The following is a 25,287-nucleotide window of genomic DNA, read 5'->3' on the forward strand; positions in this document are numbered from 1 at the left end:
ACCTACAACCCATGTCGGGTGGCCTGTCCGTCCTTGATGGCGCGGGAGGAGCGATGAGCGGCGCCCTGCGTTCGGTTCGGAAGGGCATCTCGTGTCGGTTCCAGGACCCGAACTGCACGCGCATCGTGGAGACGCCTTCCTCCTGGAGCGACACGGTGGTCAATGAGTACCCGCTGGTGGACCTGCCGTCTGTTACCACCTCTGTAAGTGTTTCACCTGTTTATTCTGCCCCAGGAAAATGAAATAAATAGTCGAAGTAGCCTGATCATTCATGCAGGACATACGTTTGGGTTGAGTGGTTTGGTTTGGTTTGAGTAAGGTTGTAAGAATTTGCTATGATTGTACATGCTGTTCCTCATGTCAAATTATTTATTTCAATGACTGATGAAGCTATAATTTCTTAATGACATTGCCTTGTCTTGTTCAGAAAATCTAAGTAGATCAACAATTCAGATGGACATACATAAAAATAACGGATATTTTTGCATGATAGGCACATTAGGCCTACAGGGAAAAAGCTCTCTCTTGACAGCTGTTCTGAAATGCATGAATACCATTCTTCTCTGGGGGCAGATCTGACTTATCAAAAATGCTTATACATTCACCCTGCAATACAGAGTGTCCTGTTCTACAGTGCATATCTGACTAGAAAATGAAAAGTAAGCAAGATGTTCATAACACTTACAGTCAAATAGTATAGTGTGTGTGTTTGTGTGTGTATGTGTGTTTCATAGTTATTTGTGTGGTATTGAATGTAACTGTCTAGCTTGCATTCTCATCTGTCTTACTAAATTGTTCTTAAAGAATGTACCCACAGTGTAAATACTAATGCTGAGCTTTTTTATCTAAGGGTAAATGAGGTGCAGAGCCCTTTTGGTGGGTAAATATCACCTGCCAACTTTGATCAAATATCAAGATGGCTTTCTGTACATTCTGATGGCATTTCCCTGTGTTGTTAGTCTGTCCCTGTCACTGAGATGACACAGCTGTGAGGGATTGCATTCAGATAAGGGATGTCTGAGCATCACAATAAGACAGACCGCACAACTTCAATCAGAACCATCCTGTCAGTGTAGAAATTCTTGAAACAAACTGAGTTTAATTCAAAATAATTAAAATAATGTCCTGAATATATTTGTTTTACTTTCATGCTGGAATTTGATGTGAATGTTTTCATTCAGTGATGGCTGATTAATTTTAGCTGCACCCTCCTGCTTTCCCTCCCATATCCCTATCTTAGCTCAACATACAGCATTGCATCAAATCCCTTCACAAAATAAAAAAACATGTTAATTCTGGGGTTTATGGTTTTCATTTTGTCCACACGCACTTAAACTGCCTCCGTCAACTTTCGAGAGAGAAGTCTCCATGGCATACACAGACAGATGCTGAGTGGCTCGAGCGTTGCAATATATTGTTGGGTTTTGCATAGAAAGAGCACTTCATTGATATTGTGGAACAATAGCAGGACTGTCAGTTTGTGATTAGATGTGCACTTGGGAAAATGTACCCGTCCCTCTTCATTCCTGAAGGAAACGAGGCACTGCAGAAGGTTGACAATTTGTGCAATACAAAAAAAATATTAAATGTATATTAATAGACAGAAATTAATTCTGTATGCCCCATAGGCACTTGACATGTCTGATTTCTTGTGGCACTTCTGCATCTGTAGCCAGACATAATGATATCGCCGGCGGCTGTTGGAAAATGGGTTAGTGGCACTCGAGAATCACCATGTCTATCGTGTGTGATTCACATAAACGTGAATAACAAAATACCAATCCACTTACACTTGTTCCAGAGCGACTAGGGTTGTTGATTCATAAAACTGGCCTTCCAGAGATGAAATGAAGCCAGTGTAATGCCAACCTCTGGAATGCGATAACCAATCCTCCTAGTCACCTTGTGCTGTACAGTACTGTATTATCATGACACAGCTGGAGCAGCAGGCGGCGCACTGCCTCCTGAGAATGGCTGATGGTCACTGACCTTCAGCCCTGTGGCCTTTCCCCAAAACTCCTCTCTTAATCCCCAATAGCTGATTACTATAGCCCGACCGATATATTGGTTCACCAATATTATCGGCCGATATTGGCCTTTTAACGCTATACCGGTGTTGGCACTTAAAATCTTTCTACATGAGTCTCACGTGCCTTCTTCACACTCTAAATACTCAGTAAATTCATTTAGCAATCGCTGTTCCATTTAGTAATTAATTGAAGCATGACTAAAAAACCCACCTAGTTATTGTGTGGTATTTAAGCCTTTACATTTGAAAGACCATGATGACATGAGGAGCGCTCCAAATAACGGCCTTAAATCCCAACAGATGTTCCCATAGAGGAGGCACCGTGACTGGCTTCAGCACATCAATAACTCTGATGCTGGGGCGTTAGGTAAACGCAACGCCTGAAGCATCTCGCCTGTCTCAATCGATTCTCCTCCACTGAGCTGTACACGCACATGACAGAAAAACCAATCGCCCAGGTAATCCAGCCAGAGGCCTTTAGCACGACAGAAAGAAAAATTTGATACATTCAGAAAACTCCTCAAGTTAACCATCAATCATTATATATGTATCGGAGTTGGCCTCAGACAGTGAAAGATCAATTCAAAAACAAAGGAAAGAAAGTTCACCATGTGTAGCCTGTAGCCTGTTATACTATAAGCCTGGCAAGCAAAGCTAGAGTCAGGCATTGGCTCACTGAGATTCTTATTTCTACACCACCACAACCATTTCAAATGGTGGTTTTCCAATTCAAATCTCCAGATTAGAAGAATGGAGGTCCATCTAGAAATGGGATTGTGGAGAACCACAGACACTGTGTCCACAAGTATCCTCCTCCTATAACAGATGATTAGCCTGTCAGACTGTGTGCCATACATTCTCAGCATGAAATGTTGTGTGTATGAGCATATACCTGTATGTCTTATCTCTATCAGAGTGTGTTTGTACAGCACTGAAAGAAGAGAGAGGATAGAGGCTCAGATGCTGGTCGGACAGTGAGACAGACAGGCAAACATGTCCACACATACAGTACCAGTCAAACGTTTGGACACACCCACTCATTGAAGGGTTTTTCTTTATATTTACTATTTTCTACATTGTAGAATAATAGTAAAGACATCAAAATTATGAAAAAGCTGTGGTAGCCATGCTGGTTAAGTGTGCCTTGAATTCTAAATAAATCACAGACAGTGTCACCAGCAAAGCACCCCCACACCATAACACTTCCTCCTCCATGCTTTACGGTAGGAACTATACATGCTGAGATCATCCGTTCACTCACACCGCGTCTCACAAAGACACGGCGGTAGGAACCAAAAATCTCCAATTTGGACTCCAGACCATAGGACAAATTTCCACCAGTCTAATATCCATTGCCCGTGTTTCTTGGCCCAAGCAGGTCTCTTCTTCTTATCGGTGTCCTTTAGTAGTTTCTTTGCAGCAATTCGACCATGAAGGCCTGATTCACACAGTCCCCTCTGAACAGTTGATGTTGAGATGTGTCTGTGACTTGAACTCTGTGAAGCATTTATTTGGGCTGCAATTTCTGAGGCTGGTAACTCTAATTAACTTATCCTTTGCAGAAGAGGTAACTCTGGGTCTTCCATTCCTGTGGCGGTCCTCATGAGAGCCAGTTTCATCATAGCGCTTGATGGTTTTTGCGACTGCATTTGAAGAAACTCTCAAAGATCATGAAATGTTCCGTATTGACTGACCTTCATGTCTTAAAGTAATGATGGACTGTCGTTTCTCTTTGCTTATTTGAGCTGTTCTTGCCATAATATGGACTTGGTCTTTTACCAAATAGGGCTATCTTCTGTATACCTTGTCACAAAATAACTGATTGGCTCAAATGCATTAAGAAGGAAAGAAATTCCACAAATTAACTATTAAGAAGGCACTCCTGTTAATTGAAATGCATTCCAGGTGACTACCTCATGAAGCTGGTTGAGAGAATGCCAAGAGTGTGCAAAGCTGTCATCAAGGCAAAGGGTGGCTATTTGAAGAATCTCAAATATAAAATATATTTTGATTTTTTTAACACTTTTATGGTTACTACATTACTCCATATATCTTATTTCATAGTTTTGATGTCTTCACTATTATTCTACAATGTAAAAAAATAGTAAAAAATTAAGAAAAACCCTTGAATGAATAGGTGTGTCCAAACGTTTGACTGGTAGTGTAAATGAATTGTGAATCTACAGCAGCGGTTAACCTCCTGTATGTATCTCAGTATTTTGAAATTGTTTTTTTTGAAGGTGCCTTTTATATGAAGTGATATAAATCCTAATCATGCTGTGTGGAGGTTCTCTCAGTGGGACTGTACCACGGTGGCTTTGTAATAACTATGTAATAACTATGTAATAACTATGTAATAACTGTGTAATAGCTGTATAATAAGAACTCTGGGTTAGACTGTCTGATGGGTTAGAGCCACTGTTTTATCATGCAACAGGCAAAACTCAACTAAAGAAAAACAATTACTGCCTTGCCTTGGTCATTACAAATCACTCACTACATTTACATTGATAATAATTAGGCCTACAGAAAAACAAGAAGAGCAATGTGATAGAGAATTGTTCCCATACCTCCCTCAGGATTTTGAGCTGACTACTGTAGTAAGACTTGGCTGTGGGTTCCTATTTCCTATGTCCTCAGACAAATTACAATATTGCTCCTTTTGGATGTCAGCTTCATATATGAATTCATATGAGCCTAATATTTGTCTATGAGCCTAATATTTGTCTGGAGTTTAGTTAAATGGCTTCCATCTTCAGAAGAACATTGGAATTCATGTGTGGTGGAGGAGGAGTAGGGGGAAGATTGGACAGTTATTCAACACTCTGTTTCCTTTCTGGAATAGGTGGCCTTGAAAACACAGTCTCCCACTGACACTCACATGCCTCTCTCACTCATTACCACCCACCACGGCACTGATCGCTGGCTCTGATAGCGACACCTTGTAATTACTATTCTAAAGAGGGAGACCTTAACAGTCTCTGCTCCTAATTAACACCAAATTAAATTAATTGACCTAATGTACTAGGATGGCAGGACTTCAGTAGCTTTAAAGCTGTCAATTCATGCAAATGGTAATCAGATATTGTTGGCATCAGCAAGTTTTCGAACATAACATTAGAGTCAGCACTGAATCAGTTCAATTCGATATTACTTTATTATTAATCCCCTCAGGGGCAATTATTATGGTCAGAGAGCACAAGAGCACAATTATATCCTCCACAAGCTAGACAGAAAGAGACATACATCCTCAACACTGGGGCCCCACAAGGGTGCGTGCTCAGCCCCCTCCTGTGCTCCCTGTTCACCCATGACTGCGTGGCCAAGCACGCCTCCAACTCAATCATCAAGTTTCCAGACGACACAACAATAGTAGGCTTGATTACCAACAATGACGAGACCGCCTACAGGGAGGAGGTGAGAGCTCTGGGAGTGTGGTGCCAGGAAAATAACCTCTCACTCAACGTCAACAAAACAAAGGAGATGACCGTGGACTTCAGGAAACAGCAGAGGGTGCACCCCCCTATCCACATCGACGGGACCGCAGTGGAGAAGGTGGAAAGCTTCAAGTTCCTTGGCGTACACATCACTGACAAACTGAAATTGTCCATCCACGCAGACAGTGTGGTGAAGAAGGCGCAACAGAGCCTCTTCAACCTCAGGAGGCTGAATAAATTTGGCTTGGCACCTAAAACCCTTACATACTTTTACAGATGCACAATTGAGAGCATCCTGTCGGGCTGTATCACCGCCTGGTACGGAAACGGTCTGCCGAACGCATTACCGGGGGAAAACTACCCACCCTCCAAGACACCTACAGCACCCGATGTCACAGGAAGGCCAAAAAGATCATCAAGGACATCAACCACCCGAGCCACTGCCTGTTCACCCCGCTATCATCCAGAAGGTGAGGTCAGGAACGAGAGAATGAAAAACAGCTTCTATCTCAAGGCCATCAGACTGTTAAATAGCCATCACTAGCACATTAGAGGCTGCTGCTGCCTATTGAAATCACTGGCCACTTTAAGAAATGGAACACTAGTCACTTTAATAATGTTTACATATCTTGCACTACTCATCTCATATGTATATACTGTATTCTATAATATTCTACTGTATCTTAGTCCATGCCGCTCTGTCATTGCTTGTCCATAAATGTATATATTCTTAAATTCCATTCCTTACTAGATTTGTGTGTATTGGGTATATGTTGTGAAATTGTTAGATATTACTTGTTAGAAATTACTGCACTGTTGGAACTAGAAGCACAAGCATTTCGCTACACCCGCAATAACATTTGCTAAACACATGTATGTGACAAATAATATTTGATTTGATTGATTTGATTAGAACTGACAATTAGACTGTACAGGTGCAATAAAGGATGAAACGAGAAGGATTCCATAATGTAATCGATGTTGTTAGAAAATATTCAACTATGGAGACACAATGACCCAAATACTGTATACCCTGATGTATTTTGTAAGACTCAAGGTTCTGTATGATGGTGCAATATCTCCTTCCTAAAGATAGGGTTGACTGCCTTTACGCACGCACACACACACACACACACACACACACACAAATACACACACGCGCAGGCACACACAATCACACAACATAAAGCTCCCGTTGCTGTGCGTGTGAGGCAGCAGTGTAGTCTGCTCTCGTGTGGGAAGAAATCACAGCTGCCTCTTCACTAATGAAAAGAGAAAAGAGTCCCTGAGGATATCAACGTTACAACAGGAGCATTATCATCCCCTTATAGAGGTATGCTTTTTAATAAGCAAAACTATTCAGAAATGATCAAACTCAACAAAACGTTTTAATGAACCTCTGCGGAATAGTGGTGCCAGGAAGGAACTCTTTAGTCAGTCAGCCAGATCTCAGTTGGTCTTTAGTGGCACTATGACAGAAGTCCTTCTCCTGGGCTATATGTAGTAAGCAAGCAATCTGAAGCATGTTCATTAGCCAGAATGTTTAAAAAGCTTTTGAGATTTCTAACTGCCATTTGAGTGCTGTACCTTTTAGTTCGGAATTGCCAGCCCTGTTTTGGGGATAATGACCAGTGCTACGATTTCTTTGCAATCCATTAACATCAGATTATGATCAGTATTGTACTGTGTATTGGTATCTAATGGTGTCATAGCTGACCTGCATGCACCTAAATATGGGCAGAGAGAATTTTAGAGAATTTTACAGCTCAGAAAGCAAAGATTCCCTTTCTTAGGTGCCTTTTCAAAAACCCTGTTGGGTATTTTCTTCAATGTTATTTTTCATGCATGATGTATCACTGCTTATTTGTTCATTGAAAGGGCAATGCTTTTAAGATATTTGCCTTTTTTGTTGAGCCCCTCCTGTGATCCAGCGCACTTTGATATCATGCGGAAGAATACCCACATTGACTGAACCTCCTGGCTGGCCCAAATACATTTTTGTTAAATCAGGGTGTCTTCTATAGAAAAACCTTTCAAACAAATGTGTAGCCAGAGACTACAGAGTTTATATCATGAGAGTCATCTATCGCATATAATAATATGAATGATGGAAACTGTCCCGGCTAAGTGAAATAAAAGGAAATAGAGAAATAAAGCTTGCCAGATGTGTATTTTTTTTTAAAGTTTTCCCATTTATACCATGGCATTGTTGAATACTTGTTTCTAATTGCCTTGAAGGTCATTCTAAAGTGTGCATTATTTCCCTATAATGCACTGTATATTTGCACGGTATAATTCAATGGCTATAGTTCATTCTTACATGTTCTATGTTTGAACTGCTTTTGAAAGTATGTAAGATGTATGCACTCACTAACTGTAAGTCGCTCTGGATAAGAGCGTCTGCTAAATGACTAAAATGTAAAATGTAAAAATGAAAGCAAAAGTCGAATTGAAAACATTATTGGCATTGTTGAATTAGATTTTTGAGAATTAAGTATCTTATTGGCTGCCAACCTCTCATCCAATACCACACTGTAATAAAAACACCCACAAATCTAGTTGTATCAAGTAACAAATATTATAAAGTAACTGGTTCCACAGGTATTTTATTTTGTTTACTCAACTTTTCAGTCCAAGTGTTATCTGAACTAAAAACATTTAGTTGGCCCAAACTTGAGAAAACTTCAGCAAAAAATTCAGTCAATTTAAAATGATGTGTTTGCTCAACTTGTCTCATATGTTCATTTAACTAGAGTATGAATATTTATTTGGGCATAAAAAAAAAAAAAGCTGTGCAACTGGTTACACACACAGTGTTTTAAACTTACATATTCAACACATGTTTACAGTGAGGGAAAAAAGTATTTGATCCCGTGCTGATTTTGTACGTTTGCCCACTGACAAAAAAATGATCAGTCTATAATTTTAATGGTAGGTTTATTTGAACAGTGAGAGACAGAATAACAACAAAAAAATCCAGAAAAACGCATGTCAAAAATGGTATAAATTGATTTGCATTTTAATGAGGGAAATAAGTATTTGACCCCCTCTCAATCAGAAAGATTTCTGGCTCCCAGGTGTCTTTTATACAGGTAACGAGCTGAGATTAGGAGCACACTCTTAAAGGGAGTGGTCCTAATCTCAGCTTGTTACCTGTATAAAAGACACCTGTCCACAGAAGCAATCAATCAATCAGATTCCAAACTCTCCACCATGGCCAAGACCAAAGAGCTCTCCAAGGATGTCAGGGACAAGATTGTAGACCTACACAAGGCTGGAATGGGCTACAAGACCATCGCCAAGCAGCTTGGTGAGAAGGTGACAACAGTTGGTGCGATTATTCGCAAATGGAAGAAACACAAAAGACCTGTCAATCTCCCTCGGCCTGGGGCTCCATGCAAGATCTCACCTCGTGGAGTTGCAATGATCTTGAGAACGGTGAGGAATCAGCCCAGAACTACACGGGAGGATCTTGTAAATGATCTCAAGGCAGCTGGGACCATAGTCACCAAGAAAACAATTGGTAACACACTACGCCGTGAAGGACTGAAATCCTGCAGCGCCTGCAAGGTCCCCCTGCTCAAGAAAGCACATATACAGGCCCGTCTGAAGTTTGCCAATGAACATCTGAATGATTCAGAGGAGAACTGGATGAAAGTGTTGTGGTCAGATGAGACCAAAATGGAGCTCTTTGGCATCAACTCAACTCGCCGTGTTTGGAGGAGGAGGAATGCTGCCTATGACCCCAAGAACACCATCCCCACCGTCAAACATGAAGGTGGAAACATTATGCTTTGGGGGTGTTTTTCTGCTAAGGGGACAGGACAACTTCACCGCATCAAAGGGATGATGGACGGGGCCATGTACCGTCAAATCTTGGGTGAGAACCTCCTTCCATCAGCCAGGGCATTGAAAATGGGTCGTGGATGGGTATTCCAGCATGACAATGACCCAAAACACACGGCCAAGGCAACAAAGGAGTGGCTCAAGAAGAAGCACATTAAGGTCCTGGAGTGGCCTAGCCAGTCTCCAGACTTTAATCCCATAGAAAATATAAATAAAATAAAAATATGTGGAGGGAGCTGAAGGTTCGAGTTGCCAAACGTCAGGCTCGAAACCTTAATGACTTGGAGAAGATCTGCAAAGAGGAGTGGGACAAAATCCCTACTGAGATGTGTGCAAACCTGGTGGCCAACTACAAGAAACGTCTGACCTCTGTGATTGCCAACAAGGGTTTTGCCACCAAGTCATGTTTTGCAGAGGGGTCAAATACTTATTTCCCTCATTAAAATGCAAATCAATTTATAACATTTTTTACATGCGTTTTTCTGGATTTTGTTGTTGTTATTCTGTCTCTCACTGTTCAAATAAACCTACCATTAAAATTATAGACTGATCATGTCTTTGTCAGTGGGCAAACATACAAAATCAGCAGGGGATCAAATACTTTTTTCCCTCACTGTACATTGTGCATGTTCATTTATACAGTCATTATTATTCAACATGTCCTCGTCTGGGATTTGAACTCACAACCTCTTGATGCATGGCATTCTGATAAGCCACCATGTCTATGTCAGTTATCAGTTAATCTGACTATTCTCTCATAATTGATTTGATTTACTTATTTAAGCATTTTTTGTTTAAGTTATCTAATATTAGTGGAGCATATTACTCTATTTTAATGTTACTCCTTAAACACTATGATAAATACAATAGTTTTTCTTGAGTGTACTGTTAACAGAGCTGAGGTTACTTTGAAAGTGTAGCAATAAATCAAATCAAATCTAATTATATTTGCCACATGCTCCGAATACAACAGGTGTAGACCTTACAGTGAAATGCTTACTTACAAGCCCTTAACCAACAATGAGAAGGCCCAGTGACAGCCCCAAAACATCACTGCTCTAGAGGAGATCTGCATGGAGTAATGGGCCAAAATGACAGCAAAAGTGTGTGAAAACCTTGTGAAGACTTACAGAAAACGTTTGACCTGTGTCATTGCCAACAAAGGGTATATAACAAAGTATTGAGAAACTTTTGTTATTCACCAAATACTTATTTTCCACCATAATTTGCAAATAAATTCATTAAAAATCCTACAATGTGATTTTCTGGAGAAAAAAATTCTCAATTTGTCTGTCATAGTTGACGTGTACCTATGATTAAAATTACAGGCCTCCCTCATCTTTTTACGTGGGAGAACTTGCACAATTGGTGGCTGACTAAATACTTTTTTTCCCCACTGTACATGTGGTTAGAGTTAAAGTGACTATGCATAGAAAATAAACAGACAGTAGCAGCAGCGTAAAAGAGGGGGGGGGCAATGCAAATAGTTCGGGTAGCCATGATTAGGTGTTCAGGAGTCTTATGGCTTGGAGGTAGAAGCTGTTAAGAAGCCTTTTTGATCTAGACTTGGCGCTCCGGTACTGCTTGCCGTGCGGTAGCAGAGAGGACAGTCTATGACTAGGCTGGAGTCTTTGACAATTTTTAGGGCCTTCCTCTGACACCGCCTGGTATAGAGGTTCTGGATGGCAGGAAGCTTGGCCATACCAGGCAGTGATGCAACCAGTCAGGATGCTCTCAATGGTGCAGCTGTATAACTTTTTGAGGATCTGAGGACCCACGCCAAATCTTTTCAGACTCCTGAGGGGGAATAGGCTTTGTCGTGCCCTCTTCACGACTGTCTTGGTGTGTTTGGACCATGATAGTTTGTTGGTGATGTGGACACCAAGGAACTTGAAGCTCTCAACCTGTTCCACTACAGCCCCGTCAATGAGAATGGGGACGTGCGCGGTCCTCTTTTTTTTCTCCTGTAGTCCACAATCATCACCTTTGTCTTGATCATGTTGAGGGAGAGGTTGTTATCCTGGCACCACACGGCCAGATCTCTGACCTCCTCCCTTTAGGCTGTCTCATCGTTGTCGGTGATCAGGCCTACCACTGTTGTGTCATCGGCAAACTTAATGATGGTGTTGGAGTCGTGCCTGGCCATGCAGTCATGGGTGAATAGGGAGTACAGGAGGGGACTGAGCACGCACCCCTGAGGGGCTTCCGTGTTGAGGATCAGCGTGGCAGATGTGTTGTTACCTACCCTTACCACCTGGGGGCGGCCCGTCAGGAAGTCCAGGATCCAGTTGCAGAGGGAGGTGTTTAGTCCCAGGATCCTTAGCTTAGTGATGAGCTTTGAGGGCACTAGGGTGTTGAACGCTGAGCTGTAGTCAATGAATAGTATTCTCACGTAGGTGTTCCTCTTGTCCAGGTGGGAAAGGGCAGTGTGGAGTGCAATAGAGATTGCATCATCTGTGGATCTGTTGGGGCGGTATGCAAATTGGAGTGGGTCTAGGGTTTCTGGGATAATGGTGTTGATGTGAGCCATGACCCGCCTTTCAAAGCACTTCATGGCTACAGACGTGAGTGCTACGGGTCGGTAGTCATTTAGGTAGGTTATCTTAGTGTTCTTGGGCACAGGGACTATGGAGGTCTGCTTGAAACATGTTAGTATTACAGACTCAGTCAGGGACATGTCAGTGAAGACACTTGCCAGTTGGTCAGCGCATGCTCGGAGTACACGTCCTGGTAATCCGTCTGGATGTTCACCTGCTTAAAAGTCTTACTCACATCTGCTACAGAGAGCGTGATCACATAGTCATCCGGAACAGCTGATGCTCTCATGCATGCTTCAGTGTTGCTTGCCTCGAAGCGAGCATAGAAGTGATTTAGCTCGTCTGGTAGGCTTGTGTCACTGGGCAGCATTGTATGTTAAATGCACTGACTGTGCAACTAGTTCTAGGTAAAATGCCCAAATAATAATTTTTAGTTGAATGAACATATGAGACAATTTGAGCAAAGACATAATTTTAAGTTGAGATCATTTTGGCCTACGTTTTCTCCTGTTGGAGCTAAGTTTGGGTGAACTAAGTTCAGGTAACACTTTTACCAAAAAGTTTAGTAAACCAAAAAAAAGGCTGTGGAACCAGTTACTTAATAATATTTAGTTGAAACAACTATTGTTTTTTTGTTTTGTTTTTTGGAGTGAATAGTCATAATGGAAAACAAGTTGTAATACCGCTAGTAATCGCTCCTGGTAAAATCATTCCAGTGGATTTATCCAAGGTGTCAGTGGATCAAATAGATGGTGTGATGATGACAGAGTAAGATTATTGACTTCCATAAAAGTTAGGATCTTCAGCTTAACATTGGCCCAGAGAGTTGGACGTGGAGAGTTGGACATTGTTTTCTTTGAAAGTTGTGTAAGTTTGCTGGAGAAGCCCACACTATCCCAGACATATCTCCCTTATCACCCCTGACGTATGCTGGTATTCCGTCCACGACATATCTTTTCCATGATCCCACCCTTTCTGACTGTCTGATGTAGCACCTCTGACTCTCCTTCCTGTTTGATCTGTGGGCAGGCAAAGTGTGCGGGCTTTAGTCTAAACCTAGTTCAAACAGTTCTCCTAGTGGTTGTCAAAAACTTCCACCTGGGGGATGCATCACAGACGGGTTTGGTTCATCTGAAGTTATCAGAGGAATTCAAGGTCTTTGTCTACAGAGATAGTGGCCTTGGACTACTGTCCGGGTGTATTTGTGTGGGTGCCATTATCATCATCATTGTCCTCATAATTCTCCTCCTCCTTTTTCCTCCTCCTTCATCTCCTCCTCTTCATAATGATTGTCCTCTTCCTCCTCTTCCATCTCCTCCATTTCCTCCTCCTAATTGACCTCCATTTCCTCTGCTCCCCCTCCTTCCCCGTCTCCTCCTGTTCTTCCCCCTCCTCTTCCTCTTTCTCCTCCTCCTCCTTCTCATCCCCATCATTGTATTTCACCCTGTTCTTACCTGCACCCCTTTCTCTCTGTTAGAGTGAGGTAGTGTGAGACCACCATTCATATGCGTACATTCCACTCAGTCTGAAGTGACTGAGATTTGAAATGACAGAGGGAGATTTCGCCTGGTCTTATTTATTCCATCACGCCTTTGTTGGTGGGGACATTTATCCGTGTTGATTGGTGTTCTCCCGTGGCTGCTTCAGAGCAGTCGAGCAGGAAGTTGACCCTGCATGCCCTGAGCTACTAACTCAACCAAATGCTCTCGTCATTAAAACCATTCCGGAGACCCTCCGGAACAACATGAAGGATGGAGAAGAATAAAAAAACTGTGATGTTTGCGTATTGATTTTAATTTGTGAGAGTGAATAGGGAAACTGTCCTTCAAGCCTTTGAATCCAAATGGCTCTTCATTCATATTCAAGATCAGAAAAGTTCATTTAAATGTGCGACTCAGATGGCCAGTGAATGTGACAGTAATTATCACAGTGGAGTCAAACGACTCCAGATGATTATTAGCAGAGTTAGTCTGCTTAGTGCTTTAAGGCTGGATAATCACTTAATAATAATAATAATTTTATGTTTATCTTTTTCCAGCCTTGTAGAGAAAAGGAAAAGGTTGAAAACAGCATTATGGTCTAAATCGGGGGTGTATAACTCTACAGTTGTCTACAGTCTACAGATGTCTACAGTCACAGTCCAGCTAGTTTTTATTTTCCCCTGGAGCCTAGTTGATGAATTAATGTCACTGACTGCCCAAGTCTAAATTAGCCGCTGATTAAAATGGCAAGAGCGGAAACCAGCATGCACTACCCAGCTAACAACAGACACTCCCACAACTTTAGAGACGTTCTCTTAAGAGTCTCATTCGTTCATTACCTAACATTTTTATAGGAATGTTCCAGGGATGTGCAAGGACTGTTTTCAAGAGACCATTCCCTTTATGTCAAACAGAACTTACCCAGAATAGGTTGCAATGTTCTCTGAATATAAGATAATAATGTCCTAGAGACGTTTCATGGGAACATTGCAAGAACATTCATGTGTCCAATGTCATTTAAAACAGGACGTTCTGTTATTGTCCCCTGGAGGTTTTTGTCTAGTTCAAAGCTTGTTCCAGGGACATCCTTAAATACGTTTTTAGGATGTTGCCTGATGGTCCTAAAGAAACATCCCCCCAAAAAAAAAAATATTTTTTTTTTACACACCACCCCTTGTTACTGGCACTGATTGCTGAACCACTGATCCATTCACAGCTCTTTGTCTGTTGGCAAGGTTAGGGATACACACAAAGTGCTTTTAACATACAGTGTTTTCAACCTACATACAATGAGCTCCAAAAGTATTGGTACAGTGGCATTTTTGTTTGTTTTGGCTCTGTACTCCAGCACTTTGGATTTGAAAATATGCAATGACTATGAGGACTAAATGCAGATTGTCATCTTAAATTTTAGGGTATTTTCATCCATAACGAGTGAACCGTTTAGAAATTACCGCACTTTTTGTACATAGTCCCCCCCCCCCCCAATTTTAGGGGACCAAAAGTATTGGGACAAATGTAGTTATATGTGTATTAAAGTAGTCAAAAGTTTAGTATTTGGTCCCATATTCCTAGCATGCAATGATGACATCAAGATTGTGACTCTATAAACTTGTTGGATGCATTTGCTGTTTGTTTTGGTTGTGCTTCAGATTATTTTGTGCCCAATAGAAATATATGGTAAATAATGTATTGTGTCATTTTGGAATCACCTTTATTGTAAATAAGAATATAATGTTTCTTAACACTTCTACATTCATGTGGATGCTACCATGATTACGGATAGTCCTGAATGAATCGTGAATAATGATGAGTGAGAAAGTTACAGACCCCCAAGGCATGCTAACCTCTCACCATACCATTACAATAACTTTCTCACTCATCATTATTCACGATTCATTCAGGATTATCCATAATCATGATAGAATCCACATTAATGTAGAAGTGTTTAGAAACATATTCTATTTTTATTTACAATAACATTAACTACCATACATTTTTATTGGGCACAAAATAATCTGAAACACAAAACAAACAGCAAATGTATCCAACAAGTTTGTCACAAACTCAAGGTGTCATAAATAATTAATGGACCCCCCCCCAACGTAAAAAATATTTTCACATGACCCTCACCTTGTACTGTAAAATAAACTGAACACTTTTTTGGACCCCCTCATAGAATTAACTCAAAATAATGTTTACGACCACAAATAACAATAAGTGTAGCGACCCTGTGTTTTATAAACGTTGATATCGACTTTTCCACTTCAGCATGCTTTTGTGGCACAGTCAATGCCACGCAGGGCTACGGGCCAGAAGGTTGAGGGTTTGCCGACCACAACATATGAGCTCACTTTCCCTGCCTGTTTAATTACACTATGATCACAGCCAGCTGCAAACAATGATCAGCTAGGTGGAAATCAGATTTTCTACATTTGAATGCCATATTTATAATAAAATAAAATATATTCAATACATTTTCCACCAACAGGTTTCTGTGCCAATGCACCACACAACCAATTAACAAAGCATACTGACTTCGGGCACTTGAATATGATGGTTTGCATGTTCAACACCACAATAATAGACTATGTCAATCTCGACAAACAAAAAAGACATAAATAATTAAATAATAATAATAATTAATAATAATAATAATTAAATAATAATAATTTGGTCATTTAGCAGACGCTCTTTTCCAGAGCGACTTACAGGAGCAATTAGGGTTAAGTGCCTTGCTCAAGGGCACATCGACAGATTTTTCACCTAGTCGGCTCGGGGATTAGAACCAGCGACCTTTCGGTTACTGGCACATAGCTCTTAACCACTAAGCTACCTGCCGCCCATCCCTCCCTTCTAGAACTGACCCCATTTTGGTCGACTGAGATTTCTTTAGTTGAGCAGTTACAAATATGTTATTTTTTTCATGGTGCACAAGACACCCGTCTGATTGCGCCTGTCTCAGTGGACTAATCCATTGCTGTGGCCATGGGGATGGACAGTCCATCACTCTAAGACGTACTACTGAAATTGTATATGGTTATATTATGTAAGAACAATGGTGCAACTACGGTTGCAAAATTCCTGGAACTTTCAATAAATTCGCTGGTTTTCCCAAAATCCCGGTGGGATGTTGCCAGAATCAGTGGCTTCTTCCTTGCTGAGCGGCCTTTCAGGTTATGTCGATATAGGACTCGTTTTACTGTGGATATAGATACTTTTGTACCTGTTTCCTCCAGCATCTTCACAAGCTGTTGTTCTGAGATTCATTTGCACTTTTCGCACCAAAGTACGTTCATCTCTAGGAGACAGAACGCGTCTCCTTTCTGAGCGGTATGACGGCTGCGTGGTCCCATGGTGTTTATAGTTGCGTACTATTGTTTGTACAGATGAACGTGGTACCTTCAGGCATTTGGAAATTGCTCCCAAGGATGAACCAGACTTGTGGAGGTCTACAATTTTTTTTCTGAGGCCTTGGCTGATTTCTTTTGATTTTCCCATGGTGTCAAGCAAAGAGGCACTGAGTTTGAAGGTAGGCCTTGAAATACATCCACAGGTACACCTCCAATTGACTCAAATTATGTCAATTAGCCTATCAGAAGCTTCTAAAGCCATGACATAATTTCCTGGAATTTTCCAAGCTGTTTAAAGGCACAGTCAACATAGTGTATGTAAACTTCTGACCCACTGGAATTGTGATACAGTGAATTATAAGTGAAATAATCTGTCTGTAAACAATTGTTGGAAAAATGACTTATGTCATGCACAAAGTAGATGTCCTAACCGACTTGCCAAAACTATAGTTTGTTTACAAAAAAAAATTGCTTTGATTACTTAGAGTTTATTTAGTGTTGTTTACACTGTTCCTGTAATGTAGACACAGGGAGTCAGGAAGCAGGTGCAGTTAGTGCGTTTAATAATAACGAACGTGGAACGATACAAAACAAGAGAAGCGTCTGACATGGAAACACAAACAATACTACCTGATGACTGATAACAAAAGAGTGCTACATAAAGGACAAGTAATCAGGGGAGTAATTACATTTTACATACGCTCTTATCCAGAGCGACTTACAGTTAGTGCATACAATATTCTTTTTTATTTTCATACTGGCCCCCCGTGGGAATCGAACCCACGTGTTGCAAACGCCATGCTCTACCAACTGAGCTACCTCCCTGCCAGCCATTCCCTCCCCTGGACGACTTGTGCGCTGCCCCATTGGTCTCCCGGTTGCGGCCGGCTACAGCAGAGCCTGGATTCGAACCAGGATCCCTAGTGGCACAGCTAGCACTGCGATGCAGTGCCTTAGACCACTGCGCCACTCGGGAGACGAGTAATGAAGTCCAGGTGTGACTGATGATGAGACGCAGGTGTGCGTAATGATGGTTGCCAGGATCGGTAGTTAGTAGACCGGCGAAGTCAAGCGCCGGAGAGGGGGAGTGGGAGTAGACGTGACATTTCCAAACGGGCAGAAATATAATAATATATTATCTAACGGCACCTGTATGTCACACATAGGCTGCTAGCTCTCAGTCCCTCCCATTTCTCTTTCATATTGTTATTATTACTATTATTATTATGATCATCATTATAATAATAAGTAATGTAATTATCATTAGTAGCCTTGTATAACCACCATCGAGCTGTAGGCCTAAGAGTGCATCCTGTTTAGCTGTCTTAATACCGTAACTTACTTAGGTCTGTATTTTATTATAGCATATAGGCTACTGTATTAATCAATTAATCATTCATTTGTTCATGTCATCACACAGCATATGAGTCATTCATGCTTTGAAATCAAGTTTTTTAGTTTTAAAATGAAATAACAAAGGAAGCCTTGAATAATAATCCTAAACAATAAATAAACTGCAACATGTCGGCAATTGCATTCAGGAACGCATGCGACTGGTTTTAGTCTTTGCAGTAATAAAGGCTTTAAAAGCATATTTCCTTAGAACACTCTCTGTTACACTTATAATTTATTTAGTGTTGTTTACACTGTTCCAAACGATCAGATTTTTTTAAAAATATTGTAAACTTCCACAACTAAATCAAATGTCTACCACACATTGGACTTCCCCTTTCCCTCCTGAGCAACCAGTAAACATTCCCACATTTCACGTTTCTTTTTCACATCCTCCACATCCCGTATGCTGTTACGTGTTACAGTGTTGGAGTTTGTTATAACCAATTTATTGATATTATTATGATATGCTATAGGTCAGGCCCTATTGTTCATGTGCATGTGACGCATACATGTGTCACGTAAAGAGAGCAAGGGTTGAGGGAATAGGGAATGTTTTTCCTAAACAAATTAGGGATTTCAGTAACAGAACTTTTCAGTCAGAGAAAAAAACTAGTAAGAAACTAGAAATTGCTGTAATTATGTTGCAGCTTCAGCACCACAGACAGTGCGATAAACACCGTTGCTATGCTATGGTCCCTGGTCACTGCAGCAGGGAGGAGAGCAAATGTGTGCCAGTCACACAGTCACTCACTGTCTTTTTTTAAAACACAGCATAGCAAGTCTGTGCCCAGCCCAAATCAATTGCCGTCGGGCTCCCTATTGAGTCCTTTGTGTGTCTTAATTATTTCATCAAACAGTGTGCTTAAAGTATCAGACAAGCTCAGTGCATACAGTTGATTTTATTAAAACAGATAGGGTGTTTTTATAGGCCTATGGAAAAATACACGTTTTAACATTTGATTGGTTGAAAGAACAGACGACTCTTGGTCGACCAAGACGGGGACAGCCCTACTCCCTACCTTGTAGGCTTACCCAGTATTGAAGGCTTGGCCTGACAATCTCCAAACGTCATTTAACTTTTTGGTGTTTTGTAACAAATGTCTCTTTCCATTCATCAAATGGCCGCTGCAAAGTTTGGATTGATTGATTGATTGATTTTATCACCCCAAAACAATCCATATATACACAAAGAGTTTTTTATGTGACCGGGATTGCACAATAAAGTCAGGGACTTATTTCCATTGTGGTCCCTATTTTTTAAAACATAAATACATATACAATTACATAGATACAGAGATACAGACAAAAAAAATGCTCAACCTCTAGATTAGTATGAGGGGGGAGTTTAAGTACAAATCTTACAAGCTTGCGTGGGTGGTCTGTAGTTTATTCTTTAGATGTTTGGGACTGCTGGTGAACCATGATGTACCGGCATAATCAATGTGGCACTGGACTAGTGCACTTGCCAGAGTCTTACGCGTGTCTATAGCTAGGTTTCCATCCAATTGGCGACAGATTTTCATGCGAATATTCTAAAATCCTTTAGGAAAATTTGGCACCGGACAACGTGACCGTGAAGATTTACATTTTGAACTCTATTCATTGGGTTTCCATGTGTAGCATATGCAAAAGTTTATAGCCTATTTCTTTATTGGTTTTTAGGCTACTTTCCTAAAACAATAATTGTCCACCTCAAGATTCAGCTGTCGGAGATTTGAGCATTAAACGCATCAGGGCATTGCATGCATAGGCCTACAGGCTTACGTGTCCAACAACAGACCTACTTATAACCTATCTTAAACTACATACGGAGAACACAATTAAAAAGACAAATCGAATTTAATTTAGCCAATGAAAATGTCTCAACAGAATTAAACAAAACAGGTTTTGCATATTTAAAGAACTGGTTTCGATTAGTAAATATACTTGCAATAATAACAATGATATACAATAATAATAATAATGCTAAAATATTTATTCTAAATAAATGTACGTTTCAAAATTACATCCTACCTGAATAGGGATTTGCACAGTAGGCTGCATTTGGCATCTTAGTCCACTACAGTATTAAAACTTGTATTGTATTCCCCTTGTAGGCTTTTCACTATAGGCATACTCTTTTTCCTCTAACTTTTGTTTTACTCCATCTTCACAATCAACAGTACCCTAGGCCAAGGCTCCTATCTCGCTCTCTCCTCAACAGAAGGCACACGTGCGCGCAAGGCATGTGAGAATGGTGCTGAAGCGCGAATTCGGGGTGTAGGCTATGATAGACAGCCTCTCCTGGACAATTTGTCCCACTACTTATCAGGCTTTTAGGCCTACTGGCTAAGGGAGTTGTGTTTCCATCAAATTGACTTGTTGCAGATAAAAGTCTGTGTGTAAATACGTAGCGCACATAAAAATTACTTTTGAGGTTAAATTCCCATGTACCGAATAAAAAATGGGTTTCCATCGTTCCAAGTTAAATGGGTTTCCATCGCATTTTCAACTCTAAGCCTACTGATGGTTTTGTCACACAAAATAATTGCATGTAATCACTCTGGTACTGGTACATGCGCTCTAGCCAACAGTTTGCAGATACAGCGCAGGTACAGCCTACTACATGAGATTATTATGGACAAAAGTGCAAGATCATTTTTTGGGTCAAATGGCAGCCATGCATCGATCATCATCGTGATCAGAATAAGACCCTCAATATTTATTGAAAGGATCATCAACCTCACCACTGTGCACTTTCACCACCCTGTGAAGTTCATCATAATTTATTTCATCTGTAGCCTAATAAACTGCATGCTTTCTCATGATGTCATGACATTTTTTATCTGACATGTAGGCTACTTTACTCGCATAAAAAGGTTGGATGGAAACCTGGCTAATGTCAAACCATTTTGAGGATGCTGGAATTATATTTTGGATGAACACATGCAGGCCTACAGGAGACTTTTGAAGTAGCCTAATCAGATTAAAACATTGTGACTGGTTGTGTTTCTGCCACATATAAAAGGTAATACATTTTAAAAGTTAAATGATAAATATTTAGGCTATATTGAAGCCGTCCACAACCGATCCAAATTGAATTAAACATTCAAATCACAGGGCTTTTGTGCCATTATTCACTGCAGCCTAGAGTAGAATTTTGTATTCGATTGAAAACAATAATGAAATGATTAATTGCATTGTGGTGTTGTAGGCTAGTCTAGGTAGGATAATTGTACTGTCCCTAAACAAGATCAACAGGGATGCTTTTTGAGCTGTGTGTCATGTCTTTACTGTTCTTCCATGCGCCTCAGAAAACTGGACACATGAATGTTCTTGCAACGTCCCATGAAATGTTTCTAGGACATTAATATTGGATATTCTTGTAATGAATACTCAGGGAGAAAAAGGTGCAGATTCACGCGCAGAGCGCAGCAGGTGTTTATTTCGCAGAAGGCAGGAATCGTGGTCACAGGCAGGCAATGGTCATACACAGGTAGGCAAACAGGCAGGAGAAGCCAAAAACTAGGACCGAAGGCTATAACAGGTTTTCACAAACAAGCTAGGAACAGGCTTAGTAGAGTCAAAACGAACAATAACTCACAAGGCACAAACAGAATGAACTGAACTAAATAAGGAGCTAATGAGACCAGGTGAGTAACTAACACAGGTGAAATCAATGAACAAAAATGAAAGACAGGGCTACGTTCAAGAACACAAAGAAATAGGGCTACGTTCAAGAACACAAGGTTGACTAAGAAAATAAATACAGAACCTTACAATTCTGAGAACATGGTAACTACATTCTGGATAAGTTCTGTTTGATATTAAGGGAATGTTCTCCTAACTCTAACGCCAAAACATGCTAAATAAGTTCTCAGGAGGTTTTTGCTAACATATATAGAATGTTCCCCTAACTAACGGAAAACTGGGCACTCAAACATCAGGGGAACATTACGGGTAACATTACAAAATCGTTCTCTCTCCCTAGAATATTGTTAGCTGGGTGTAGGGCCATGCCTAGATAGAAAGCTAGAATAAAACCTCTCCCTCTTTTTTTCTCCCAGCTTTTTATCATGATATTAATAGGAATGCATTCATCCTGTGGATTGTAATGAAATGGAATCATACCTTGAATGTTATCTACAATGAGTGTACAAAACATTAGGAACACCTGCTCTTTCCATGACAAATCCAGGTGAAAGCTATGATCCCTTATTGATGTCACCTGTTAAATCCACTTCAATCAGTGTAGAGGAAGGAGAAGAGACAGGTTAAAGAAGGATTTTTAAGCCTTGAGACAATTGAGACATGAATTGTGAGAGGCATGTTAACGGGAGGGAGTACTGGGCTTAGCATGTCTCTCAAGGAGGCAAAAAATTGATTTTGTCTTGGAAAAGTTGAATATTTTCAGGTGTCGGGTAATTGGTTAAGGGAGGAGGATTGGATGGAAAGAGAGAGGAGGTTGAAAAGACTGATGGAGGCAGAGGATGGGTTTGAATCTGTTGAGGAAGATTGGTGTCATGTTAAAATAGAAAGAGCCGGACGCCAGATCGAGTTCTGGAGATGAAATGGAAGGGGTAGAAGGTTTTGTGAGGAACTTGGAGCCCGAGCCTTACATTGATGGATATGGTTATGATAAAGATACTTTTGATCCAGTGGGAGAGAGATTTTTGAAGGGTGGAACCAGGCCTTTTGGCTGATCCATGGGTGGTTTCAGGTTGGGTGGAAAATATGGTGGGTGCTGTTGAGTTGGTGAAGGTAACCCGAAGTGGACTTGTGATGTTTGTTTGTGTTTCTTCAGATCAGAGGGAGCAGGTGCTCCGTGCGACACAACTTGGGGAAAGACCTGTATCTTGCTTTGCGCATAGATACAGGGCACTATTGAAGGGAATGCTGTCTGGTGTAGTGTTAAGTGTGGAGGTGGAGCAATTTAAGTTGAAGAGTCCTGGTGTTTGTGACGCCCGCCATTTGGTGCGACGCAGATCCGGTGGGGAGCGTGGTGAAACAGAGGTGACACAGTCTGTTCTTTTGAGCTTTGACTCAGAGTCTTTACCTGATTAAGTAGTGTTAGGATATACAGTGCATTCGGAAAGTATTCAGACTTTTTCCACATTTTGTTACGTTACAGCCTTATTCTAAAATGGATTAAATAAAAAGAAAATCCTCATCAATCTACACACAATACCCCATAATGACAAAGCGAAAACAGGTTTTTAGAAATTTTAGCAAATGTATTAATAATAAAAAACAGAAATACCTTATTTACATAAGTATTCAGACCCTTTGCTATGAGACTCGAAATTGAGCTCAGGTGCAGCCTGTTTCCATTGTTCATCCTTGAGATGTTTCTACAACTTGATTGGAGTCCACCTGTGGTAAATTCAATTGTTTGGACATGATTTGGAAAGGCACACACCTGTCTATATAAGGTCCCACAGTTGACAGTGCATGTCAGAGCAAAAACCAAGCCATGAGGTCGAATACATTTTCCGTAGAGTTCCGAGACAGGATTGTGTCGAGGCACAGATCTGGGGAAGGGTACCAAAACATTTCTGCAGCATTGAAGGTCCCCAAGAACACAGTGGCCTCATCATTCTTAAATGGAAGAAGTTTAGAACTACCAAGACTCTTCCTAGAGCTGGCCGCCCGGCCAAACTCAGCAACCGGGGGTGAAGGGCCTTGGTCAGGGAGGTGACCAAGAACCCGATGGTCACTCTGACAGAGCTCCAGAGTTCCTCTGTGGAGATGGGAGAACCTTACAGAAGGACAACCATCTCTGCAGCACACTACCAATCAGGCCTTTATGGTAGAGTGGCCAGACGGAAGCCATTCCTCAGTAAAAGGCACATGACAGCCCGCTTGGAGTTTGCCAAAGGGCACCTTAAGACTCTCAGACCATGAGAAACAAGATTCTCTGGTCTGATGAAACCAAGATTGAACTCTTTGGCCTGAATGCCAAGCGTCACTTCTGGAGGAAACCTGGCACCATCCCTACGTTGAAGCATGGTGGTGGCAGCATCATGCTGTGGGGATGTTTTTCAGCAGCAGGGACTGGGAGACTAGTCAGGATCGAGGGAAAGATGATCGGAGCAAAGTACAGCGATATCCTTGATGAAAACCTGCTCCAGAGCGCTCAGGACCTCAGACTGGACAGGACCCTATGCACACAGCCAAGACAACGCAGGAGTGGCTTCGGGACAAGTCTATGAATGTCCTTGAGTGGTCCAGCCAGAGCCCGGACTTGAACCCGATCGAAAATCTCTGGAGAGATCTGAAATAGCTGTGCAGCGACTCTCCCCATCCAACCTGACGGAGCTTGAAAGGATCTGCAGAGAAGAATGGGAGAAACTCCCCAAATACAAGTGTGCCAAGCTTGTAGCGTCATTCCCAAGACTCGAGGCTGTAATCACTGTCAAAGGTGTTTCAACAAAGTACTGAGTAAAGGGTCTGAATACTTATGTAAATAAGTTATTTCTGTGATATATTTTAAATAAATTTGCAAATAAATTGAAAAACCTGTTTTTGCTTTGTCATTATGGGGTATTGTGTGTAGATCGATGAGCGAAAAAAAACAATTGAATCCATTTTAGAATAAGGCTGTAACGTAACAATGTGGAAAATGTCAAGGGGTCTGAATACTTTCTGAATGCACTGCACCTCTTCAGTGTCATTCAGTAAATTTTTTCATCCCTTTTTCTTTCTTCACAAAATAATCTAAAAACCTGTTTTTGCTTTGTCTTTATGGGGGATTGTGTGTAGATTGATGAGGGGAAAAAACGATTTAATCCAATTTAGAATAAGGCTGTAAATGTAGAAAACGTAAAGGGGTCTGAATACTTTCTGAATGCACTGTATGAGTTATGCTGTTAGAGCTTTTGTGCCAAATACACTGCAGTGTTATAGGTGTCAATATTATCGGTATGTTGCAGCAGTGTGTAGGAGGGAGATTCAGAGATTTGCAAAGTGTGCAGGAGGACATTGGACAGAGGAATGTGTCGTTTTGGTGGAAAAAGCTGTGTGTTTCAACTGTAGGTGGGGATCAGAGGTGTCTGGTGCGAGAGAGGCAGGTTGAGGTGGCCAGGGTCAGAGTACTGCAGAAGATGTCATATGCTGAGGCAATGAAGAAAGGAGAGGAGGATGGATCAAGGGTGAGGGATTCTGAGAGGATCCCTGTGAATAGTAGATCTGTGCCAGAACAGAGGGATAGGCCAATGAGTGATATATGTT

At 41.1% G+C, this 25,287-nt stretch overlaps 1 protein-coding gene across 1 annotated transcript in view; it reads left to right on the forward strand.

The window, feature by feature from the left end:
* Positions 1-25,287, forward strand: part of LOC121582855 (melanopsin-A-like) — a 105,062-nt gene continuing 79,775 nt past the window's right edge. Inside the window, exon 1 of the mRNA XM_045224620.1 lies at positions 1-203. Within this exon, the coding sequence (XP_045080555.1) occupies positions 12-203 (192 nt within the window). The 5' untranslated portion in view covers positions 1-11. The remainder of the gene's footprint in view (positions 204-25,287) is intronic.

Source organism: Coregonus clupeaformis, chromosome 1, assembly GCF_020615455.1.
Source record: "Coregonus clupeaformis isolate EN_2021a chromosome 1, ASM2061545v1, whole genome shotgun sequence".
In the NCBI taxonomy this organism is placed as follows: Eukaryota; Metazoa; Chordata; class Actinopteri; order Salmoniformes; family Salmonidae; genus Coregonus; species Coregonus clupeaformis.